We start from the raw sequence: 23,192 nt of genomic DNA, 5'->3' as shown, positions 1-23,192 counted from the left end.
AACTATCTGTATAGTCGAATTTGAACCAGAACTATCAGTTGAATTTGAATCTGTACCTAAAGATATTAAGTACAATAATATACATCAGATTTGTATACACATAATAAGAGTCTTTTTCTGACCCTCTCCATTAAGTATTTTCATTGCAATTGATGGTATGCATACCTTTCAGTATAGCTTATTCAGATACTGGGATATGTACTCTAGCATTAATAAATGCTTATAAATTAAAGCTTGTGAACTCTTGATTTTTCTGTTGTCCACTTCACCCCTGCTATCCCAGTTACTCCTACTGCAGCAGTGATGGCAATAGTAGGGTATTGTATTAATCTCCAAGTAAGATTTGATTTGAACAACTTGTCCTGAACATGCCCATTACCCAAGATGCAACTGTTGCTAATCTTTTTACATATAAACCCTTGGCATTATTTACTCAGTTCTTTAGAGTATTAAAATTGCCGGTTTTGGAGTTCCTGCTGTGGCACAGTGTGTTAATGATCCAGCTTGTCTCTGTGGAGGCCCTGATTTGATCCCTAGCCTGCCCAGTGGGTTAGGCATTGCTGCAACTGTGGTGTAGGTCACAGCTCCCGCTCAGATTTAGTCCCTAGCCCAGGAACTTCCATATGCCCCTGGGAGGTGGCTGAAAAAAGGGAAAAAAAAAATTGTAAGTTTTTGGTTTACAGTATAGCACACCCCTTGATATTTTCTGAATTTCCTGATAGCATACAACAGTATCAGTATAGAAACATTTCCTATGGTGATTAGTCTATTTACAGTGCCAAAAGCTAACTACCATCTCCAAAGATAAAACTATTTTCCCCCTTACTTTGTTAGCAAGTTTTTCCTGTGCTGAAGGCTCTGAACATTCAGCGATTTACTTGTTCACTAAACACCGCTTGCACTGGATACTGGTTATATGAAGTTTAAGCTCCCAGCCCTTCCTGTCAGGAGTGACATGGTGCTATGCTACTCTATTGGCCTCCAATACACAGAACAGCTTTCCTATATGCAAAGTGAAAATAATTTTATCCCCACCACTCCCCCCATCATTTCCAGTAGGCTTTCTGTCTTGGATACATATTCTTACTTGTTTAAGCTTCTCTCTTTCTCTTTCTCTTCCCGTCGTTTTTTAGAAGGTTATACTATTAGTGAATAAGACACTCTAAATGTAGTTCTGGCAACTATTTTGGGAGCCACAGACCATTATTTAATCCCTGTGAGCCTCAGTTTCTGCTGCTGTAAAAAGTGATACCATCCCTGCCCAGTTTATGTGAGTTGTTTATGAGGGTTGTGAGGGAAGGTATATATAACATGGCATCAGCATTTTAAATATACAGTGAAAGTGTAAATGGACATTGTAAAATAACTTTTCAAAGAGAAAGAAAGGAAAAAAAAAAGAATAAAATGTGTGGTATGTGTCCCACAGCAAAACAGTTAAAGAGTTTCTGAAGCCCCAAAGTGAAGCTACACCAGAGTTAAATTCCATGGAAGTTTGCTTCCATGAAGGATTTTTGACTTTTTACTCAGGTCCTGAAAAAGCAACTTCCTGGGTTTTCTTTTCCTCCTACGGTCTCTCAGTGGCAGGGCTGCTTCCTGTCCAGAGCAGCCCTGCCCCAGCCTCTCTGTGCAGACTCTCCACCTCCTCTTTTTCTTTCAAACACTTAATACATTTAGAGCCTGATCTTGTGCAGAAAATATCCCTGACATTTGAGGAGCCCCGGGGATGCAGTGAGCATGCTCTGTGCTCCCTCCCGCTGGGAAGAGGAAGCTCATTTGCATACGAGTCATACCAGGCATAGTGGCGTGTGGGCGCCGCGGACTTGCAGCGGGCTGTGAGGGACGCGGGCGCCGCTTTGTCCTAGGAAATGTGCTTCGTGGTTTTCTTCCTTGCTCCTTCCTTACGTCGAAGAAAGCTTCATCAGGACTTCTGAAACGATTTTTAAATGCTTGATTGAGGATCCAGGACGTGTACCGTCTACAAATAAACCCTTGAAGGGTTTTCTGCAGTTCGATTTTTTGCGAGTGCGTTCTTTTTTCTTTCTTTCTTTTTCTTTCTTTTTTTTTTTTTTTTAGCTTACTTTGTTTTGATCAGCTGAGGCTGGGCCTCCGTCTTTGTGAAGTTTCAAGAGAAGAGCCAGGAGCTACTCAGCAATAATTGCTTTTTGAAACGTACTCTTTCAGGGCGAAAGCAAAGAGCTGGTTTTCTGCGCTAGCCCAATAAATGCTATTTATGAAGATGGACCTGTTGAACTACCAGTACTTGGACAAGATGAACAACAATATCGGCATTCTGTGCTATGAAGGTAGACGTTCCCTTCTAGAAATTGCTACCCTGTTGCTTTGGTCAAGGCCACTCCTCCTTTCCGGTCCTGATGGACTTCTGTGCATTTTGTTCTCTTTCTTGGGACTTTAGCATGCTTTGAAAGGAGAGCGGTGCTTAGGTGCTGTTTCAGGACAAAGTTTGTTGTTTTGATCAGAGGCTTCAGGGGTTACAGTGGAGAGGGCGGGGGCGGGGCGGGGAGGTGTTGAAATATACATTGTTAAAAGTTTGCTTTATGCTTGCTACATACTAACTTTTCACTCTTTTAGCGTTTTTACAGTGTATTTCTTTTTTTTATTTCCGTTGGTGTTTTTTTAGAGGAAGAACTTCTAGGACCCAAGTAAAAAGTGAAACATGTCAGGTTCTCTCTCTCTTTTTGATACTCATTTTAAACACACACCATCTACATACAGTATTCCTGTTGTATTCCAACAGCCAGCAAGCACTTTGCATTTTCCTGTAGAGAGGAACAGAAAGTTACAGTGAGTTTTTGTTTTCGGGAGCGATTGTCCCAAACAATGAAGAATTTTTCTATTCAGTTTGGGGGACTGGGAGGGCACCCATGTCACAGAGCACAGACTGGCTCTTTGTCTGATTTACCATTTCCTGTTCAGCTCTGGGAGAGTTCTGACATTGAACGATGTTCCTCCACAGTTCCTCCACACTCTGGTCCCTTGTGGAAGTGATTGCACAACGCACCAACCAGAAAGCTAAATCCAAAAAAAAAAAGAAAAAGAAAGAAAAGAAAAAAAAAAGAGCTCTGAATTCTTACTGTTTATTACCTCCTGCTAAACGGTGAGGTATTTCCCCACTGTCCTGTAGTATTTCAGGCTGTCTGTTAGTAGCAAGGAGAGAAAAAGCAGTTCCTTAATCTGTTGAAACTTCATCTACGTGCGATTTGAAAAAGTGGTAATGGTCTGAGTCTGAGTCGCTGGAGACAGGGGAATTCAGCTTGGGCTTGGCAGGGAGAGTGTTTTTTTGTTGTAACCACATACAAATCGAGGTGGCATCTCCTCTCTGATTCAGCAGGAGAAGTTTTTGTGTTTTTCTCCTCGCTTTTTCTTGAAAAAGAAAACACTGGGGAAACTTGGAAGGGTGATCTGACGTAGTTGTATCTTTTCACGTAAAAACTTTGGGCCTGTTGCCTAAGCAGTTGAAAACTTACCCTTTATCCTTCAAGGGGGAAAAAAAAAAAACCACCCTCATTCATGTTGTTTTTTATTTAACTCTGTAGATAAGAATCTCATCTTTCAAAGTTGTTTTTTGAAGTTTTTTTTTTTTAAACTCCTACTTGTTCCAGGAATGCGAATTTTGGTGAATTGCTTTCTTTGAATCTGCTGCTTCTGAAGTCACTCACTTAAAAGGCAGACTTTACAGTGGTCTAAGCAGCAGTGGACTGGGCCTGTTTCGTGTGAAATTAACATATTGCAGCTAGCTAAAAAAAAATTTTTTTTTGGTGAGCACGAAATTAAAAATTTTAAGGCCGTTTCTGTGGGATTGTCTTTGTTATTGAGTAACATGATATTTTCAAAACAAACCATAATGATCAGCCCAAAAGAGGAATTTAGAGATTCTTTGGAAATAGATACCACATTAATTTTTTGTGTCAGCAGGTGGTGAGGAAAAGCTGGCAGGGAACTTGTCCAGCTTGATCTGTTGTAGAAGGTACCATGCAGGACACTGGTCGTTTTCTAGGCTCCCTCCTTAATTGGGCAGAAGAAACTTTGATTTTGAAAGTTGAGTAGATAAGTAAGATGATGTGCTGTGGTCTGTTTGGTTTAAACATCTGCTGCTATTTTCCTTATTATGAGAGTTAACATTATTTTAACACCAAAATAAATACACAGGAAATGAAGAAAAGCACAGCAAAATCAGAGTGGCGTTTATAGTGGGTTGTTTATGTCCTCGTGGTTTTCTCAGTGTAAACACTGCACACATCTGCTCAGAACTCAAAATGGTATTTAGAAGATGGGCAGAAATCTTAGACGGGAATTTTTTTTTTTAAAGAAATGTTGAAACTGTTATTGTTCCTTTTAAGCCCAACACTTTGAGAATAATTGCATTTAACCTATCAGCGCACCAGCATTCCAGGGAAGTTATTTGGAAAATGGAATGTAGAGTTGGTTGGTAGCGTTTAATTTCATATAGGGCCCAGGCATATTTCACATCTCTTATGAATAAGGGACAAATTAATTTTCTTGATTTTTAGTTTTAAAAAGATGTTGATAGTTCATTATTCCCTAGGTTCGTTATACTCTTTAGTTGTGTTAGAACTCTGCTACACAAAAATAAAACATGTGTCTGCATCATTCCTCAGCCTCTCTTGGCACTTAGACACAAATAAGTCTTTCTCAGCCATTTATCTCTTAGCATACAAAGTCTTCCTGAAAATCCCGCATTTAGGGTATGCTCTAAATCGTTTAGATGTGGACTCTGCTTGGTGACTGCTCCCTGGCACCAAAGAACCTACAAGCATAATTGACAAGAGAATCAAGGGAAAATTAAGCATAAATGGTAGACTTGGGGTGGGGGCCTGTTGGGATAGAAGATTGTCAAAGGGCAGGAACAATGTGCATTTGGTGAACTTCTGGAAAATACTTACTTTCGTCAGTGATGAGGCAATCTGCAGAACTCTGTTGAAAAACCTTTGGTTTATTACTGAGCTCTCAACACTTACCCAGATTATCATTCGTCACCCTACCAACTGAATGTTGAAACTATACCCACCTGAATCCCAGTTTTGCCTCTGCCTGCATAGAAAGGTCATGGGCTGCTGCAGCCTTCGTCCCCTACGTTCTCTCCCCCGCCCCCCCCTCCGCCCCCCCACTGCCTGATCTCCTGAGAATGTGCCCCTAGTGGATTGAAAGCGACATGAGGGCAGGGCTTTGTGTTGATCAACACTGTCTCCCTGAGTTCTGGCACAGTGCCTGGTGTGGCTCTCAGGAGGTGGCTGACTCAGAAGTCAATGAAATCTCTCCATCGGCAGCTGCAGTCAATCCTGTGTAATTTAGCACTTAATTACATACTGTCTTGTGTTCGCTCATTATCTAATTATTGCAGAGCTACCCAGGGCCTGAGATACAGCTAATACATTTGCCTCGTTTTTGCTGAGGACATTGAGGCTTAGGAGATAAATTGTCCAAGTTTGTTCAGAAAGTTGGTAACAGAATTGAATTGGGACGAGAACCCAGTTGGTGGTTTCGACTCTAAGTGATCCTTCTCTTCCACACCCCCTCTCCAAGGTTACTTTATGTCTTGTCTCCTTAATTAGGCATCACCTCCTTGATGTTAGGGACCATGGTTCCGTCCCAGACACCTTCACAGCCCACAGCACTGGCGTTTCGTCTGGGATTACGCTGTGCCGTTGAGCCTGACCTGGATTCTTCTTGGCTCCAGAACCAGTTGCTGGTCTGGACTCCGAAACCATTGTGACATTCAGGGACGATGGTGACGAGGCTGGTCGGAGCTCACGCTCCTTGCTGCTCTGGCACTTAGCTTTGCTTTGCTTTTTTTCTGAGTGTGCAGAGGAGGAGGCCCTGTGTGGACACCAGTGCACACAGAGTTTCCTCAGGGGGAGCCGGGAGCAGATCAGACCATTGACTCTTCTCAAGATGGCTGCTGGTTCTATTTACATAATTACTTCGTGCTGAAAACTTAGGGCCTAATAAATGTGCTCATGGTTGGCTGTGGCTTTAAGCTGCTGTTAATGATACTTTAATTATGGGTTAAGAGCCATTAGTGTGTAATTTGGTAGAAGAATTCTCCGCTTTTCATTTAATGGTGTGATTTATGTTGGGAGAAAGTAAGAATAGATTGCAAATTGTGATCTTCTGAAAGCTTAAAAGAAGAGTATTCCCAGTGCCTCACCTTTTAGAGCTGTTCGTTGTTTCAAGGACCTAACTCTCACTTGTTTCACCGCAGGCTACGTTTAAATTAATTTTCTGGGATTGAAAGGAAAATGTACACTGGGGAGGTGGAGTGGGGTAGGACCCTGCTAGAGATATATGAGCAGGGCCGGGCACCGGATTTCTTTTGTTTTCTGCCAGTTTAACCACTGGCAGTGGAATAGAGTCCTGGTTTCATTGTTCTTTGTCTAATGAGCTCAGAGGCATCAGGAAACTTAGGACCTCTGGGTACTGCTAAGGTGAAAAGGGCATAGAGCAGGGCCATTTTGTACCAGCTCTGTTCAGTCCCCAGCCCCAGATATCAGGTGACCAGCTCTTAATCCAGGGGTGTATTCTGAGGCGGAACATCTGTAACTATTTTGCTGTGAAAATTCATTTTACTGTAGCTTTTAATTTGAGCGGGTAAGGGGGGAGGGAGAGATTGGGAGGAGATGGATTAATAAGACATATGCCAAGGTGAGCCCAAGAGTCCTATGAGAGATCTGGCCAGCTCGGATCCCTTCTAATGACCATGTGTGTGAAGGGAAGGCGTGACCATCCCCCCTTCCTCCCAGCTCCCCTCCCTTCTTTCCCTGCCCTCCTCTGGAAGGATTATTTCACTTGGCTGTTTCTTGGAACCTACACATGGCTTTGTTTTCAAAGGCGGATTTCTCTTCCTTCCTTCCTCCTTTCTTTCCCCATTGTCTGCATGGCCTTCTCTTCCTAGGCTGTTTGGATTCGTCACTGGAAAGAAAGATTTTTAAAAAAACAAAAAAAAATTTATGCCATAAGGTGCAAAGAAATTCCGCCTCTGTGTGTGAGAAGATTCAAAACCTCTCATAAAGTTTGGTCCTGCTTGATTGTGAAGCTTGTGAGGATGGTGTAGAAACCCTGGGTTGTGTTGTGTTGAAGAAATTAGATCCAGATTTAGCACTTCTGCATGTACACAAGTACATAAAACTAGTTTTACCAGGGATTGTTTCTGGCTGTATCTGTTTTATCTCTGTGCATCTTAACGTGTCTTCTGTGAATGTTTATGCTTCGTGGTCTCCGTGTATATACTTCGTGAGCTCCATGAAGCTGGGTTCTAGCCTAGCACAGCAACATCAAGTTTGTCTTAGAAAGTCTTTTTTTTTTATGAGGTCAAATATCAGCCTCCCCCAACCACCACACACACACACACACACACAAAAGCCCTCCAACCACTTAATTTTAAAAGCAGAGTCTGAAAGTTTTCTCTCTCTCTTGCTCTCTTTCTCTCTCTTCCTTCCTGAATGTTACATGTTCTACTAAGCTCTAAGGGTTATTTCCATCAGTTTGCTTTCTTATCTTGCCTTTTCCACAGGATTTTTTTTTGTTTTGTTTTGTTTTGTTTCCTGCCTTTCTTAGAATTCTGTAGATTGTTTTAATTTCAGGGTATGGTGTACAGGATATGTTTTAATCCTGACAGTGTGGATCACTACCAGTTGAAAGAGTGTTTATTTACCCTAAAAAAATAGAAAATCTATTCTGCAAGTTGGTTTTAATTTGTTGCTGTTTACATGATCTTGCCGAACTCTTAACATTTCACCCATCTGTTTGCAAAGAAGTCTGTAAACATAATGAACTGAAATATATTTAGTAAGTGATCAGTGAAGACTTAGTACTGTCCTTTTGTCACCCAATATCCACTCTCTTAAATATTTATGGAATGCCTCTACTCTGCTAAGGAATGTGTTAGGTCTTGGGCTTGGTCTTTCTGTCTGTGTCTGTCTGTCTCTCTCCTTGTCTTTGTCTCTTAACATTTTTGATTGTGAAATATACCATATATACATAAAAGTGCACAGAACATATGTGTAGTTTACAGTTAAAAAATAAACAATCTTGGAGTTCTCTGGCCTGGCATTTGGGGATTCAGTGTTGTCACTGCTGTGGCTCAGGTTCGATCCCTGGCCCAGGAATTTCCACATGCCGTGGGTGCAGTAAAAAAAAAAAAAAAAAAAACATAGAGCAAAACAAGACAACCTTGTGATCATCACCAGGTCAAGAAAGAGTAAATTGCCTCCTTCAAGTGTTCTCTCCCAGTCAGAATTCCTCCCAACCCCCAAGGTCATCACAATTGTAAACTGCTTTTCTTCATGCCTTTGTGACCTGTGTGAGCCATTCTAAACAAATTAGCTTAGTTTTGTCCGGTTGTTTTTTGTTTTTTTTTTCCGAGTCCTGTATAACTGGAATTATGCTGTAAATCTTCTTTTGTGTTTTGTTTATAAGACCTTTTATAAGGTTGTTTCTTGTCTTTTCCATATGAAGCCTGCTCTGGAGTGGGGGTGGGGTGGGGCACTTTTCCATGGAATAAATGCAGATGTCCCAGCCTCACTTGTCACTCACCTGCTGCTCCACTGTTAATAGACCTGGTGACACTTTGGTCTGAACTTTTTTTTCAGCCAGTATTTTGGTCACAGTCTTCACCACCTGTTAAAATCCTCCACTGTCCATGCTGTAATGGAAAATCATGTGTTAGAAAAACTCTGCCCCATTTTGGAGAGTGCGGAGTGGGGGACACTTCTGGAGACACACAGCTTAATTAGGGTCTGAGCAGAAACTTTAGTTCTGCGTTAATAAGCAATTTGCTTAAAGGCTGAGACTTGTTACAAGTCAACTTTGCTGCAGTGCCAGGTTTCTTTGGATGTTAATCCAGGGACTTTTAGATATACAGAAAAAGCTTAAATTGTTCCAGGATTCAGACAATACTCTACATTGTGTAGAGATGGCTGTTAGAGGGCAACAAAGACCTGAAACAATAGTCAGCATTGTGCATCATCTAAAATTATGAATGAGAAAGGATCATCCATATGTATCGCTCTTAATTTTTATTGTATATCTGTTTTGCATGAAAATAGTTGCCTGTGAATTCTTGTTGGCTAATGATTTGATTTTAATAGAGTGAATTCCAGAATTTAATGGTTTGATGCAGATGCGTTCTGCCAAGCAATTTAGCAAAGTGTTTACACTACCCCAGATCCAGCTGGACAGAGCCTGTGCTTCTTCTCTGATAACAGTTGAGGGAGTGATGAGTGCAAATTTCTGGATGTTTTCCCCCTTTAAAAACAAACACATCTTTTCTTATGTGGCAGCCCTATTAAAGTGACAAGGGATTAATTTTTAATTTAATTTCAATGTCAGCAGCTTTGTCCTGTACCCATTTTCTCCCTTTCTTACTACGTGTGTCCTTTTAAACTATGTTTTTCTGAGGAGCAACTGATAAACCATTGACTCACCCCATGGAGAACCCTTGTTTTACTTTCCTCTTGAAAAGCTCTGACCTCTTTGCCAGTGCTTCAAATCACCCAGGAGAGTGGCTTGCGTAGCTTTTGAAAGGGTTACGTAATAGCGGCGGTACCAGGCTTGAAGTTCTACTGAGTGGAGGGAAAACACTGATGGAAAATAGTGGTCATTCTTGATAGAAAACCTCCATCCGGTTTTCTAGCACGGCCCTGCTAAATGGACAGTTGGAAACAATTACCACGAGTTTCTGGGGATATTGATGGAGACCCTTTTCTGTTACAGGCTTTATATCCCTAAGAGATGGCTGGAGTTCCCGCTGTGGTGCAGTGGGTTAATGATCTGGCATTGTCTCTGCAGCAGCTTGGTTTGCTGTGAGGTGCAGGTTTGATCCCCGGCTTGTCGCAGTGGGTTGAGGATCCAGTGTTGCTGAAGCTGTGATGTACGTTGCAGCTGCAGCTCGGATTCCACCCCTGGCTGGGAGCTTCCTTATGCCGAACCTGTAGCCAAAAAAAAAAAAAGAGAGAGAGTGGGAGAGAGATGACTGACACTGGTGCCGGAAGAGCTAGAGTGAAGTAGAGTTCCAGGACTAGCAGACATTAGACATTGCTCTTGGTGTCCAGTAATAAATACAGCACATTGAAAATGTGAAATAGTATAAATACTAATATTTATTAGTATTATTTATATTTGTAATAATAATAAATACAGCACATTGAAAATGTGAAATAGTATAAATGCTAGTATTATTATTTATATTTATAATAATAAATACTGCACATTGAAGTACACATCTGTATCACACACATACACACGTGCATGCCATGCATGGCTTTCTATTTTGTGCAACAAAGAGAAAGAATAGGAGAGAGACTTCTTACCCAGCTGGAAGGATCCTTATGTGCCATTTAAGGAGAAAATAGGGTACCCGCCACACCTCCTTGGCTTTCCTACCTGTGTTCTCTTCACAATCCAGCCTTCTTTGCTTTCCCTTAGGTTCAGTGAAAGGCTGATTCTTGCATCGGTGCTCACAAGTCCCAACCTCCCTGGCCGCAGGAACTTATCTGTGCTCTCTTGCTCTTCTGATTCCCCTTCTTCCTCTCCTGGGTCTTTCTCTTCATCATGTACTTAACGCCCAAGTCTCTCCCAACTTTAAAACAAAAACGAGTCCATCCCTAAGCCTTGTGTTACCCTTTAGCCGTTGCACAGTCTTTTCCTTGCCATCCAGGTTACCAGGAGAAGAAGGTCACTGTGTCCCTCCTTACCTTCTGTTCCTCAATCCACTGTCACTGTCATCTGACTTCTGTTCCCAAGGCTCCACTGAAATTGTTCTGGACGAGGTTACTAAATGATATCCTAGTGGCACGTTTAATGGACACTTTCTAGTCCTTACCTTAGTTGAGTCTCTGTGCCTTTTGGTGCTGATACCTTCCAATTTTTTTTGGGGGGGGGGGTCTTTTAGGGCTGCACTTGCAGCCCTTTGAAGTTCCCAGGCTAGGGATTGAACCTGCAGCTACCAGCCTACACCACAGCCAAGCAATGCCGGATTCGAGCCTCATCTGCAACTTACACCACAACTCTTGGCAATGCCGGATCCTTAACCCACTGAGCGAGGCCAGGGATCGAACCCGCATCCTCATGGATTACTGGTTGGGTTCTTCTCTGCTGAGCCACAACAGGAACCCCTCCTTCCAAATTCTTCAAATTCCTCCTTCGCTTGGTGCAATTACTTGTCCAGTCCCCCCTCCATTGTGAACAAAGCACGGATGAGCAACATGTGCTCCTGGTGGTGGGTAGGAGTTCGCAGAAAAGCCAGGCAGGCCCATGAGAGCAGATTGGAGGGTAAGAGGAGCAATAGGAGAGCTGTGAACCTGCAGTGGTTTAGGCCAGAGGGGGTAGAGGGGATGGAGGAGTTGGAGGAGGGAGAAGCGGGAAGATCTTAGTGATACTGAGAGAGGCCCTGGGTGGAGCAGGGTGTGAGAGAAAGGGCGGGGAGGACAGTGAAAGTCTGGTTTCTAGCTGGTCCACGTGTGTGGGGTGCTGCCCTTTGCAGAGATGGAAACATGGGGAAAAGACTGGGATCTGGGGTGAGACCATGAGTTTACTTTTGCCTGTGTAGAGTTTGAAGGATCTTTGAAATTTCAAAGAAGAGATAAATATCAGAAAGTTGCATGTATGGGTGTAGCACTCAGAGGAGAGAGGATATGAATTTGGGATAGAGGATAAGTGAAGCTTTGGACAAGAATGGTCACCTAGGGACAGAGGGTAGAAATGGAAGAGGACCTCGGATGAAGGGGAAGCGGTCTTCTCTTGTTAGGTCTCAGTGGGTTTTCCTCATTGTTACTAAAATACCCACATGGCTGCCTGCTCCCTGCGTCCCCTCCGGGCCCTGGGCCATAGCATTGCCGGAGCGTTCCTCCTCATTCTCTCGCCAGCCTCGTCCTGCGTGGTCCCATCACCCACACCCTGACTCCCACTTGCCTCCGCCCACAGCTCAGAAATACCAGACTCCTTCCTCCCCGAGTGAGCCCCTGCCTCCTACAGCCCCACTTTCTTGTGGCTTCTGTTAATCCCCACGTGCAGAGGCTTCTTCTAGAAAGGGGCCCTCCTCTCAGCTACGCTCGTGTTTGTGTTTCCATGGTGTGCCATGGGTGCTTCTGTCAGAGAATCTGTCTCCCGGTCTTGTCCACTCACCTGTCCACCTTACTGTGGACCCTGGTCGGGGCGGGGGAGTGAGGGGCTTTTCTTTCATCTTCGTGTTCTCACCTTGCACCAAGCACCATGGTGTCTGCCTATGTCTGAATCTATGCATTAAAGATAAAGAGACATTGAAGTTGTGTCATGAACCTGGGGATGCTCAGTTAGTTGGTACCACAAATGAGCTTGTTAATTCTTAGAATGTTGTTCTTAGAAGACAAATTGCCAGGAAAGGCAGGGATGTGAAGGGGGAGCGGGAAGAGAGGGTCGGGGGGGGCGGGGTAGGGAAGGTGGGGGGGGGGTAGGGAGGGTGGAGGGGGGAGAAAACCCTTTAAGGCGCAGTTTCTGGAGAAAAACATTTGAAGTGGCCTGGGTAGAAGTAACTTCCTCTTCACATCTTGTTTTCTAATTAATTGATTTTGGTCTAATAAGTGAACTGATCACATAGGAAAATTTTATATATATATATAAAATTATATATATATATATTTTATTGTCCTTTCAGGGCTGCACCCACAGCATATGGAGGTTCCCAGGCTAGGAGTCAAATCAAAGCTGCAGCTGCCAGCCTACACCACAGCCACAGCAACTTGGGATCCAAGCCACATTGTGAGCTACACCACAGCTCACAGCAATGCCGGATCCTTTAACCCACTGAAGGGACTGGGATTGAACCCGCATCCTCGTGGATGCCAGTTGGGTTTGTCACTGCTGAGCCACAATAGGAACTCCCTGAGAAAATATTTATTACCTGTTACATGCCAGACTCTGTTTTATGTGTTGGGGATATAGCTGTCAACAAAATAGACAGCAAGAATCTTGAATTTTTGGAGCTTACATTTAAGCAGGGGAGACTAACAATAAAGATGTAAATAAATACGATAATTACAGATTATGAAAAGCATTACTATTACAGGTAGATATCTCTTAGCTGATTTACTGTTTATAGTTGTTTTATCTATTCTTAAAAAGTGACTGCTTTCACTTCCAAACTTTGAGTGGTTGATTTATTTCCCTCATTGTCTTAAAAATATGTTGAGGAAACTTTAAAAAAAATTCCTTTGGAATCTTAGAAGCGTGGATCCTTCTACTTGGTTTATTAACCGTGGTCAGGCAGGCTCCTCTATCCATTGTACCTGTCTGATATGTTGGAAACTAGTAATTATTGCAATGTTAGCAACTTTTTTTTTTTTTTAATTTTCCCACTGTACAGCAAGGGGGTCAGGTTATCCTTACATGTATACATTACAATTACATTTTTCCCCCAGCCTTTCTTCTGTTGCAACATGAGTATCTAGACAAAGTTCTCAATGCTATTCAGCAGGATCTCCTTGTAAATCTATTCTAAGTTGTGTCTGATAAGCCCAAGCTCCCGATCCCTCCCACTCCCTCCCCCTCCCCCTCCCATCAGGCAGCCACAAGTCTCTTCTCCAAGTCCATGATTTTCTTTTCTGAGGAGATGTTCATTTGTGCTGGATATTAGATTCCAGTTATGAGTGATATCATATGGTATTTGTCTTTGTCTTTCTGGCTCATTTCACTCAGGATGAGATTCTCTAGTTCCATCCATGTTGCTGCAAATGGCATTATGTCATTCTTTTTTATGGCTGAGTAGTATTCCATTGTGTATATATACCACTTCTTCTGAATCCAGTCATCTGTTGATGGACATTTGGGTTGTTTCCATGTCTTGGCTATTGTGAATAGTGCTGCAATGAACATGCGGGTGCATGTGTCTCTTTTAAGTAGAGTTTTGTCCGGATAGATGCCCAAGAGTGGGATGCAATGTTAGCAACTTGAAAGAACCCAGTGTATTCAGATGGTTCAGTTAGGTCCCAATAGGAATAAAACATATATTTAGAATTTTAAAATTCAGTGAATTAAAATAAGGCCCAGGAAATCAATGGATTCGTTGTAAGTTCTTGAACTAATCTAGTAAGACTCTAAAAGATATTGCGCTGCCTGGGATATATCATATAACACCCTGGGGTAATTTTTATTGTAAGCTCTTGTTTTGTGATACCAGAGTTTGGTGACGGCCAGACAAAAGCTCAGTCTTGGACTTGCTCTGAATAAGAGGATCAGCGCATCCCACCTGTTTGCTTCCTTGCTTTCCTTCTTTGCTTTTGTTTGTCCTGAGACCTGATTAATTGTGGTGACATCTTTTGGGCATGGCTTCATGAGTTTCCCCCTATGTTCACACCTTTTGTAACTGCCCTCCAGATCACAACCTCTCTGTCACCACGGAAATTTACTTCATGCCTCCCGACCAGGCAGCATCCATCCCCCAAAGACAACCACTGGGTTGTTTGTTTTGTTTTGTTTTGGCTTTTTAGGGCCGCCCCGCAACATATGGAGGTTCCCAGGCTAGGGGTCAAACAGGAGCTGTAGATGTCAGCCTACACCACAGCCACAGCAATGCCAGATCTGAGCTGAGTCTGCAACCTACACCACAGCTCATGGCAATGCCAGATCCTTAACCCACTGAGCGAGGCCAGCGATCGAACCTGTGTCCTCATGGATGATAGTCAGATTCGTTTCCACTGAGTTATGACAGTTACTTTGACAACCACTGTTTTGACTTGGAAAGTCATACATTTATTTTGCCTGCCTCTGGGCTTCATATAAATAGAATCATTAGATTCTAGTTTGTCATGCTCCACATAGTATTTCTGAGACTCATCCACACTGACACCCAGATCCACAGCTCGTCCTTGTGGCTTGCTCCCCAGCAGTCGATTGAGTAAATCACAGGTGGCTTCTCCTTTTTAGGGCTGATGGACATTTGTCTTGTTTCCAGGTCTTCACTTGGGAATAAAGATATGCTCAACGTTTCTTTATCGTGGTAAAATATACATAAGGTAAAATGTATTCTTAACTACTTGTAGGGTACAGTTCAGTGGCATTCAGTATATTTACTGTGTGGTGCAGCCTCCGAACATTTTTATTAAGCCTGGACATGGGTGCTCCTTTGTCTTGGGTAAGTGCATCTGTGTGGAATTGCTTAACTGTTTTTAAAAAACTGCTCAGCTGTTTTCCAAATTGGTTGTACCATCTTACCCTCCCTCTAATAGTGCGTGAGCCTCCGGGAACTCTGCATGGTGTGGTCGGTCTTAAAATTCAGCCCTTCTGGGGGTTCATGGGACAACATCAAAGTGTTGTTCATTGTTAACTTCTTAGCCATTACTTAGTGGAATACCTGCTATGACACTGCTTATTGGTACCATGTCCCCAAATATGCATTCTCTGCTTCTGATGCATTGATCGTTTAAGCTAGAGGCTGGAATATGTGTATTTGTTGTCTAATTTCAGGGCAGAGATAGTGATTTTGGTGTTGTTCAAAGGAGGGGTTGTGTTTCCAAGTGGGTAAGTCCAAAGCCATGGCAACCAGCAGGCAGCCAGCTTGAGAGATGTGAATAGACACCAACATGGCCCAGAGGACTCTTTTTTGGAAACACTTTCCTCGGGTATAGTGTGGCTTTGCCTTAGTTCTTGTTTGGTCATGATTCATCCACCCACTGGCCTGTTAACAGAAAGCTCAGGGATTCAGCTGTCCCAGCTCTGGTTTGATTTATCTTCTGGTTTGCCCTCCTTGGGTTCTTTTCATCCGCACCCCCCTCCACTCGCCTCCCAGTTTGGAAGGCCGTGCCTCCTCCTTTCCAGCACCATGAATCTCTGTATCCTCCAGCTTCCTGCCCTTTATAAAACTTTACCTGAAACTTTCTATGGGCAGGCATTGCGCTGAAACCTGTGAAGTCATCAGTTCCTGGCAAGATGCCTTGTCCTCTCTCGGTGCAGGACAAAGTTATATCCTTTTCTTTTGAATTTCTTTGGAATTTTCTTTTGAATTTTATAGAGCTTACCGTCTGTAATATTCCTTGGGCAGTTATATCACCTTGTATTTTGTTATCTCTGATGTAAATAACTTTATTTACATGTGACATTGAAAGCAAACACATGTAACTGCTTACATAGCTAAATAAGTCAGGTGTTGAAGCTTGTCTTCAAAAGCATTCACCTTGGAAAATGACACACTCACCCTAACCCAGTGATGAGCTCACCCCCAGGGCAGTGCTGGTGTCTTAGGCATTGCCTTCATGGTCTGAGATATAGTCTTTTGAACGTGTTAAACAGTGGTGGTAATATATGATGTTATTACTGTTCAAATGTTCATATATATGTTAGATACTTGGCGAGGACTTCCTGTTTGCCAGGCACAGTTCTGTGTAAGTATGCTTCGAATACGATGGACTTATCTATTCTGTGTCCTTCTAAAGCCAGTTCTGTAAGTGGAGTTTGAAGTTATCTTTTAATCAGTGACAGTTTTCTTGGGAATAAGTAGGTTCAAGTCATTCCAGCATGACTACCTTGAAAATAACAACACTCATGTGTATGGTTAACCAAAAAATTTTGAAATTCAGTTTTACTGCTCTGTGTGTGTACACACACAAGGCAAGGAGTCTCCGTCTTTTGTGCATCCCTGTGCTCCCAGCATATCTCATTGGCACTAAGTGAATAATGATGATCTGCGATCACAGAGCCCCTGCTTTTGAAGGCTGAGATGATTTGGGCATTACACTAGGTAGACTAAGAATCTCTGGCTTTGTGTTCCCTCCAGCTTAGCTCACTCATTTATGGGCTGCACAGAGGTTCTAGTAACCTGTTCTCCAGCTCCCTTTATGGAAGATTTGAGGGCTACCTGCTTTGTCTATGAGGGATTTTCTGTAGCATGAACCGCCCCCCCCCCCTTTCCCATCAAAAGCTCTTGGTGACCATAGTTGAGAATGTGGTTCAGAGACTATTCATCACCTTAAAGTACTTATGAATTTAAAGATTATGAAATATTATGCTAGATCTTATGTGTTGTGAGGGGGAAAAAAAATCAAGTTCTCAGAGTTCCTGTCGTGGGGCAGTGGTGACTAGGAACCATGAGGTTGCGGGTTCCATCCCTGGCCTTGCTCAGTGGGTTAAGGATCTGGTGTTGCCGTGAGCTGTGGTGTAGGTCGCAGAAGCGGCTCAGATCTCGCGCTGCTGTGTCTCTGGTGTAGGCTGGCAGCTGCAGCTCCGATTAGACCCCTAGCCTGGGAACCTCCATATACCACAGGAAGCGGCCCTAGAAAAGGCAAAAAGACAAAAAAAATCAAGTTCTGCCCTTTCCAGCACTTATCTTTTCAGTAACAAGAGAAGAGTGAGCAAAACTCTCTGTTGACATGAATGATACTGGGGCACACATATACCCAATACAGGGACTCATGTTGTTTCGATTTTGTAGCGTGTATGTGTGTGTGTGTGTTGCAGAGTTTATCTCTTTGGGTTTAGAAAATTTCCCTTCTGGGTTGGGTTTATGCCACCCTGGTTACATTGCACCTGCGACAATTGCTTGACTAATTCTTGTGACTGCCAGGGTGCATTGAGAATCTTGGAGAGATAAAGAGCCACATAGTTACTGTCCTACATGTTGGCTGGGTTTCTGCTATAGCTTTTTAAGATTATGTGTGTGTGTCTATATATATGTGTATATATATATATATATATATAAAAATCTATTTTTGGATTTTTTTTTTTTTGCGGGGGTGGGGGGAGGTGGCAGCCACACCTATGGTATGTGGAAGTTCCTGGGCCAGGGATCAAATCTGCACCATAGCAGCAACCCAAGCCTGCTGCACCAGATCCTTAACCTGCCACACTGCAAGGTAACTCCAATCTATTATTTTTAATAGCTTTACTGAGATACGTTTTGCACACCATAAAATTTACTACTTTAAAATGTGCAATTCAGGAGTTCCTGTCATGGCTCAGTGGTTAATGAATCCGACTAGGAACAGTGAGGTTGTGGGTTCGATCCCTGCCCTTGCTCAGTGGGTTAAGGACCTGGCGTTGCCGTGAGCTGTGGTGTAGGTTGCAGACTCGGCTCGGATCCCCCATTGCTGTGGCTCTGGTGTAGGCCGGTGCTACAGCTCCAATTGGATCTCTAGCCTAGGAACCTCCGTATGCCCCAGGTGCGGCCCCAGAAAAGACAAAAAAAAAAAAAAATTGCACAATTCAGTGGTTTTTGCTATATTCATAGAATTGTTCTACCATTACCATGATCTGAGTTTAGAACATTTTAATTCCCCTCAGAAGAAATCTTGTACCTGTTTGCGGTCCTTCCACATTCCTTCTCTTCCTCCCAAGCCCTGGTAACTACCAGCTTACTTTCTGTCTCTCCAAATTTACATGTTCTGCACATTTCATATACATGGTCTTCTGTGGCTGGCTTCTTGAACTTTGTGTAATGAAAAGCTCACTCATGTTGTTGCAGATGTCAATACTTCGTTACTATTTATGGCTGAATGTTGGCTATACCACATTTTATTTATCCAAAAGAAAGGTTTTTTAAGAAGCAGTAATAGCTCTTAGATATGGTTTGGGCTGAGAAGTTACATAGACTACAATGTCTTCTTCAGTTACAAAAAAAAACAGGAGAAAGAGCTGCCATTTGTTTGCATGAAGCCCAGCAAAATATGGTCCCAGTCCTGCAATATAACCCCCTGGAACAGTAGTATGGTTTATTTTCAATGTCTGAGTGATAATTTCTGCTCACAGGTGGACTGACAGTCTCTGCCTTTGAACTTATTCTACTTCAGCTTTGCTCACTTAGGTATTGTAAGAGCAGTGGCTATATAGGAAGGTGGTAGATTCCATGTTTGCAAGTTATTTGCACTTTAGGTGTGGTGATTTATATATATACATCTGTGTGTGTGTGTTTGTGTGTGTCAGTGAAATGGCATTTTCTATTTTATTTCTTTTATCTTTTGGGCCACGTCTGCAACATGTGGACATTCCTGGGCCAGGGGTTGAACCCATGCCACAGCAGTGACCAGAGCCACATCAGGGACAACACTGGACCCTTAACCTGCTAGGCCACCAGGTTAGATCTCTAATTTTACGTGGGTGTCTATCGATACATATATACCTATATTTAAAACATTTCTATTATGTACCAAGTTTAAAAATATATCTACAGCTATATCTACTTATCTGGATAGGTAGGTAGATAGGTAGATAGATAGATAGGATAGAAAGCAGATCTTCGCACTTTCAGAGACTTTAAAACCAAATGTCAGGCAACCTAAACTGTAATGGATTCTCAACTACGTGTTCTGTGGTTCTGCTCTCAGTTGTCACGGGGTCTGATAAGATCCACCGGCAAATGCCCGCGGTCCTATTGAGGAGGCCTGCTCATAGGATAAAAGAAATGTGCTGCCCCAGCACAAGTCCCTTCATGAGGTGCGTTTGAAAAGTGATCTGGGACAAAAGAAGCCTCTGGCACTTGTGAGTGTTTGGCCACCAACCTTGAGAAGGTAGCATGTGATTCTTTGTAAATTATGTCATTCCTTCTTTTACAAATATTCCCAGAGTGAAACAAGCTGCCTGACCAGGCGGATCCACCAAAGGGCATTTTGATCTCTGTCCTGACAGCACTTACACGGGCTTTTGCCTTCTGAGGCCTCTCAAAGGGATCTGCAGGCTTTGTGGCCTCTGCTGAATCCTGAGGACCCAGCGGGGGTTGCTTGTAGCCTCCTGCTTGGCAAGTTGAGACTAGCGTCTGCCCTCTGCGTGCACGTTCCTCTCGCCTCCCTTCCCTGCCCCTCTCACATTTTTGGATGTGCAGAAATGTACAAATGGGTAGTCATGGACTCCATCTGCAGAGCTTTTATTGATTGTCTTGATTCAAAGCTTTTGGGGGCATGAGTTGTTTCATTAGGCTAAAGACATGTAGGAAGTACATGGCGGTAAATGCATCACAGGGAATACAAGGCAACAGATGCAATAGCCTTGTCCCTTACAGGGAAACTGAGGCACCAATGAAGGTCCCCTCCCTAAGGTTCTGACCTCGATAAAGAGGTGACCATTTAAAATAGTGAGATGGAGCTTCCTGGTGGCTCAGCGGGTTGAGGATTCAGCGTGTCACTGCTGGGGCACGGGGTCAGTCTCTGACTTGGGAACTTGTGCAGGTCATGGGTGTGGCCAAAAAAAAGCTTTAGAGAAGTGCATTGTTGTTTGAAAACAGGGCCTGCTGAAGGTGGTTTTGAGCTTTTTGACCTGTTACTGTGGGCTGGAGGAACCAGGACGGCCGCAGTCTTGCTCTCTGGACCTGGACTTTCAGGCATATCCTAACCAGTCACTGTCACCATTCTCCATTCTACCAGCCACACCGCTGTCCAGACACCTTCAGACAGATTGGTCATCATATTGGTTGATGACAGTATTGTTCAGTTTTTGTTTGTTTGCTGCACCTGTGGCATTCAGAAGTTCCTGGGCCAGGGGCCAAACCTGCCCCAGAGCAGCAACCCTAGCTGCTGAAGCGACAACACTGGATCCTTAACCTGCTGTGCCACAAAGGAACACTTAGGAGTATGCATTTTAAATAAGCATCTCAAGTGATTCAGATATAGGTGGTCCAGGGACCACACTTTGAAAAACATTGTACTAAATGATGAATTGGAGCAGCTGAATGAGAGATAATAAGGAACATTTCCCCAGACTGATGAAAATAAACTGAAAACCAATTCAACTTTTTAAGTAGGAGTTGGGTAGGTCATTATCTGACTTAACCAAAGTTGATTTACTCTTGAATTTGCAGGAATCCATTTGTCACATGATGTTGGTTTTACCTGATGCATATTTAGCATTGGTCTCTTACGGAAAATCCTGAGATAAAGAAATAATTTCTCTTGAGCATCTAATGCCTATTTTTAACTCCTAACTAAAATAAGATCCTTTGCCACTTCTGCTTCATAGATCTCTTCTTGTGCTCCCTCCAGCAAGTCTCCAGTGCCTTGGCAGCAGCCCAGTAGATGGTCAGCTGTCTTTGTGCGGTACCCTGACCATGTGGGGGTTAATGTGGAAGCAAGAGTTTGGGCGTGAATGAGGTGATGTCACTTTCTCCTTCTCGGATCATCACCTCTGGGCTTTCAGCCATCTTCGGGATTCATAACAGATCTAATGTCAGAATCCTCCATCAGTGTCCATCCACCTTCACCGTGGAAGGTTGAAACATTATCCATTTGAGCTCTTTGCTGAAATACCCAATACTTCAGTTAAATGGGCCATCGAAGCCTGAACATCTCTGAATGGGTGTGAGAAAGACATTGCAGGAGTCTTTCCGGCCTCAGTCTTTCAGCAGAACAGATGGAAAAACCTCTCAATTACATGAGCTCACATCTGTCTCTGGGATTTGACTGGGTTTGTGCCACATTGTGCCGTGGAATTACTGATTTTGTAATCCCTAGAAAGCATGGTTGAAGTGAGATGGACAAAGAGCTGGACCCTAAAGGTTAATGGCATGGAGAGAACAAGAAGCCTGGAGACCTAATAGTGAAATACAAGCGTCCATGGTTGCAAACCACTCATCCATTTAATTTGCTAGAAGTTAATATAGTCTGGAGGACCCCAAATTAAAATGTTTCGGTATTGCTTTATTTCTTCATTAGTGTAATTCCCATTGACCTTGTGTCAAGGCTAAAACAATTTAGAAGCATTCTAGCATGGGAACAGTTTTAATGATTATTGTCAGCATGGTTTTAAAGAAAATGGGTTGGCCAAACACATGAAGGTTTTTAAATCTATTAGTAGTGTGACATTGTATGTCTTTATTTTGTTAAACCATTAAAAGAAGGCTTTGTGAGACGGATTGAATTTCTGAAATGCTAGAGTGTCTATGCTGAATGTCACTGTTATTTACTATTTAGGAGTTTGCTACCTGAGTGTCTGTGGTGGGTATTTAGCAATGGCTGGGACCTCATTCTGCGTGGGATGGCCTCTCAAGAAACAGGATGGAAAGATAGTGGCTTTTAAGATAAAAGGTATTGTAATAAAATGCTCATGCCTTGTAAAAGAGGTAAGAGTAAGGGTCAAATTTTTGTGCCTGTGCCTGAAGGCCAAAGATAACTGTAAAAGTAGATGTGAATTAAAAAAACAGGAGGAGGACCACAGAATATGAGGACATTTTTACAAGTCAAGTATCTGATAGGGGACTTGTATCTAAAATATATTAAAAGACTCTTAAACCTCAACAAGACAAAGATGGGTGACTCGGTTAAAAAATGAAAAAAGGACTTGAACAAACACTTATCAAGGAAGGTATACAAATGGCCAATAGGCACATGAAACATCATTAGTCAGTAGGAAATTTCACATTAAAACTATAGTGAGATGCAACTTCATACCCACAGAAATGGCCAAAATAAACAAGACAGTGACAAGTGTTGGTGAAGATCTGGAGAAAATGGAACCCTCCCATGTGACTGGTAGGAAATCTTCTTTTTTTTTGGCTTTTTTTTTTTTTTAGGGCCACACCTGCGGCATATGGAAGTTCCCAGGCTCAGGGTCAATTTGGAGCAGAAGCTGCCAGCCTACACCACATCCCCAGCAACACGGGATCCGATCCGTGTCTGTGACCTACACCATGGCTCATGGCTATACCGGATCCTTAACCCACTGAATGAAGCCAAGATTGGAACCTGCATCCTCGTGGATACCAGTCAGGTTCATTACTGCTATGCCACAACAGGAACTCCTGTGACTGGTAGGAATTTAAAATGGTGCAAACCCCTTTGGAACACCATTTGGCACTTCTTCAAAATATTAAACAGAGTTGCCATTTGACCCAGCAGTTCCATTCCTAAGTGTATACCCAAGAGAAAAGAAAACAGAGCTTCACAAAAATCTGTCCACAGACACCCACAGCAGCATTAGTCATAATAGCAGAAAGGTAGACTTGATCCAGATGTATATCACCTGGCAAATATATAAACAGAATGTGCTATATCCCACACAGTGGAGTATTACTTGGCTGTGAAAACAAATGTGCTATCATATATTATGAGACGGATAGACCTGGAAAACATTCTGCTGAGGGACAGAAGCCTGATGCAGCAGACCACACATGTGATGTCATTTATAGGAAATGTCCGGAACAGGCAAACCTGTAGAGACAGTAGGCTAACAGCCGCCAGAGACTGGAGAGGTGGCACTGTGGGCATGAT

General features: G+C 43.0%; 1 protein-coding gene across 4 annotated transcripts in view; it reads left to right on the top strand.

Annotated features, from left to right (window-relative positions):
* Nucleotides 1-23,192, top strand: part of VGLL4 (vestigial like family member 4) — a 176,399-nt gene that overhangs the window by 92,268 nt on the left and 60,939 nt on the right. Inside the window, exon 1 of one of the 4 annotated variants that reach the window (XM_047780987.1) lies at nt 1,699-2,303. The exons of the other annotated variants lie outside the window; for them this stretch is intronic. Within the exon in view, the coding sequence (XP_047636943.1) occupies nt 2,222-2,303 (82 nt within the window). The 5' untranslated portion in view covers nt 1,699-2,221. Of the gene's footprint in view, nt 1-1,698; nt 2,304-23,192 lie in introns of those variants that run through there. 4 annotated transcript variants of the gene reach the window in all.

The sequence above is a fragment of the Phacochoerus africanus genome, chromosome 1 (genome assembly GCF_016906955.1).
Source record: "Phacochoerus africanus isolate WHEZ1 chromosome 1, ROS_Pafr_v1, whole genome shotgun sequence".
NCBI lineage: Eukaryota > Metazoa > Chordata > Mammalia > Artiodactyla > Suidae > Phacochoerus > Phacochoerus africanus.
Note: the sequence above shows the minus strand (reverse complement) of the source record. Positions and strands in the feature narration are given on the sequence as shown.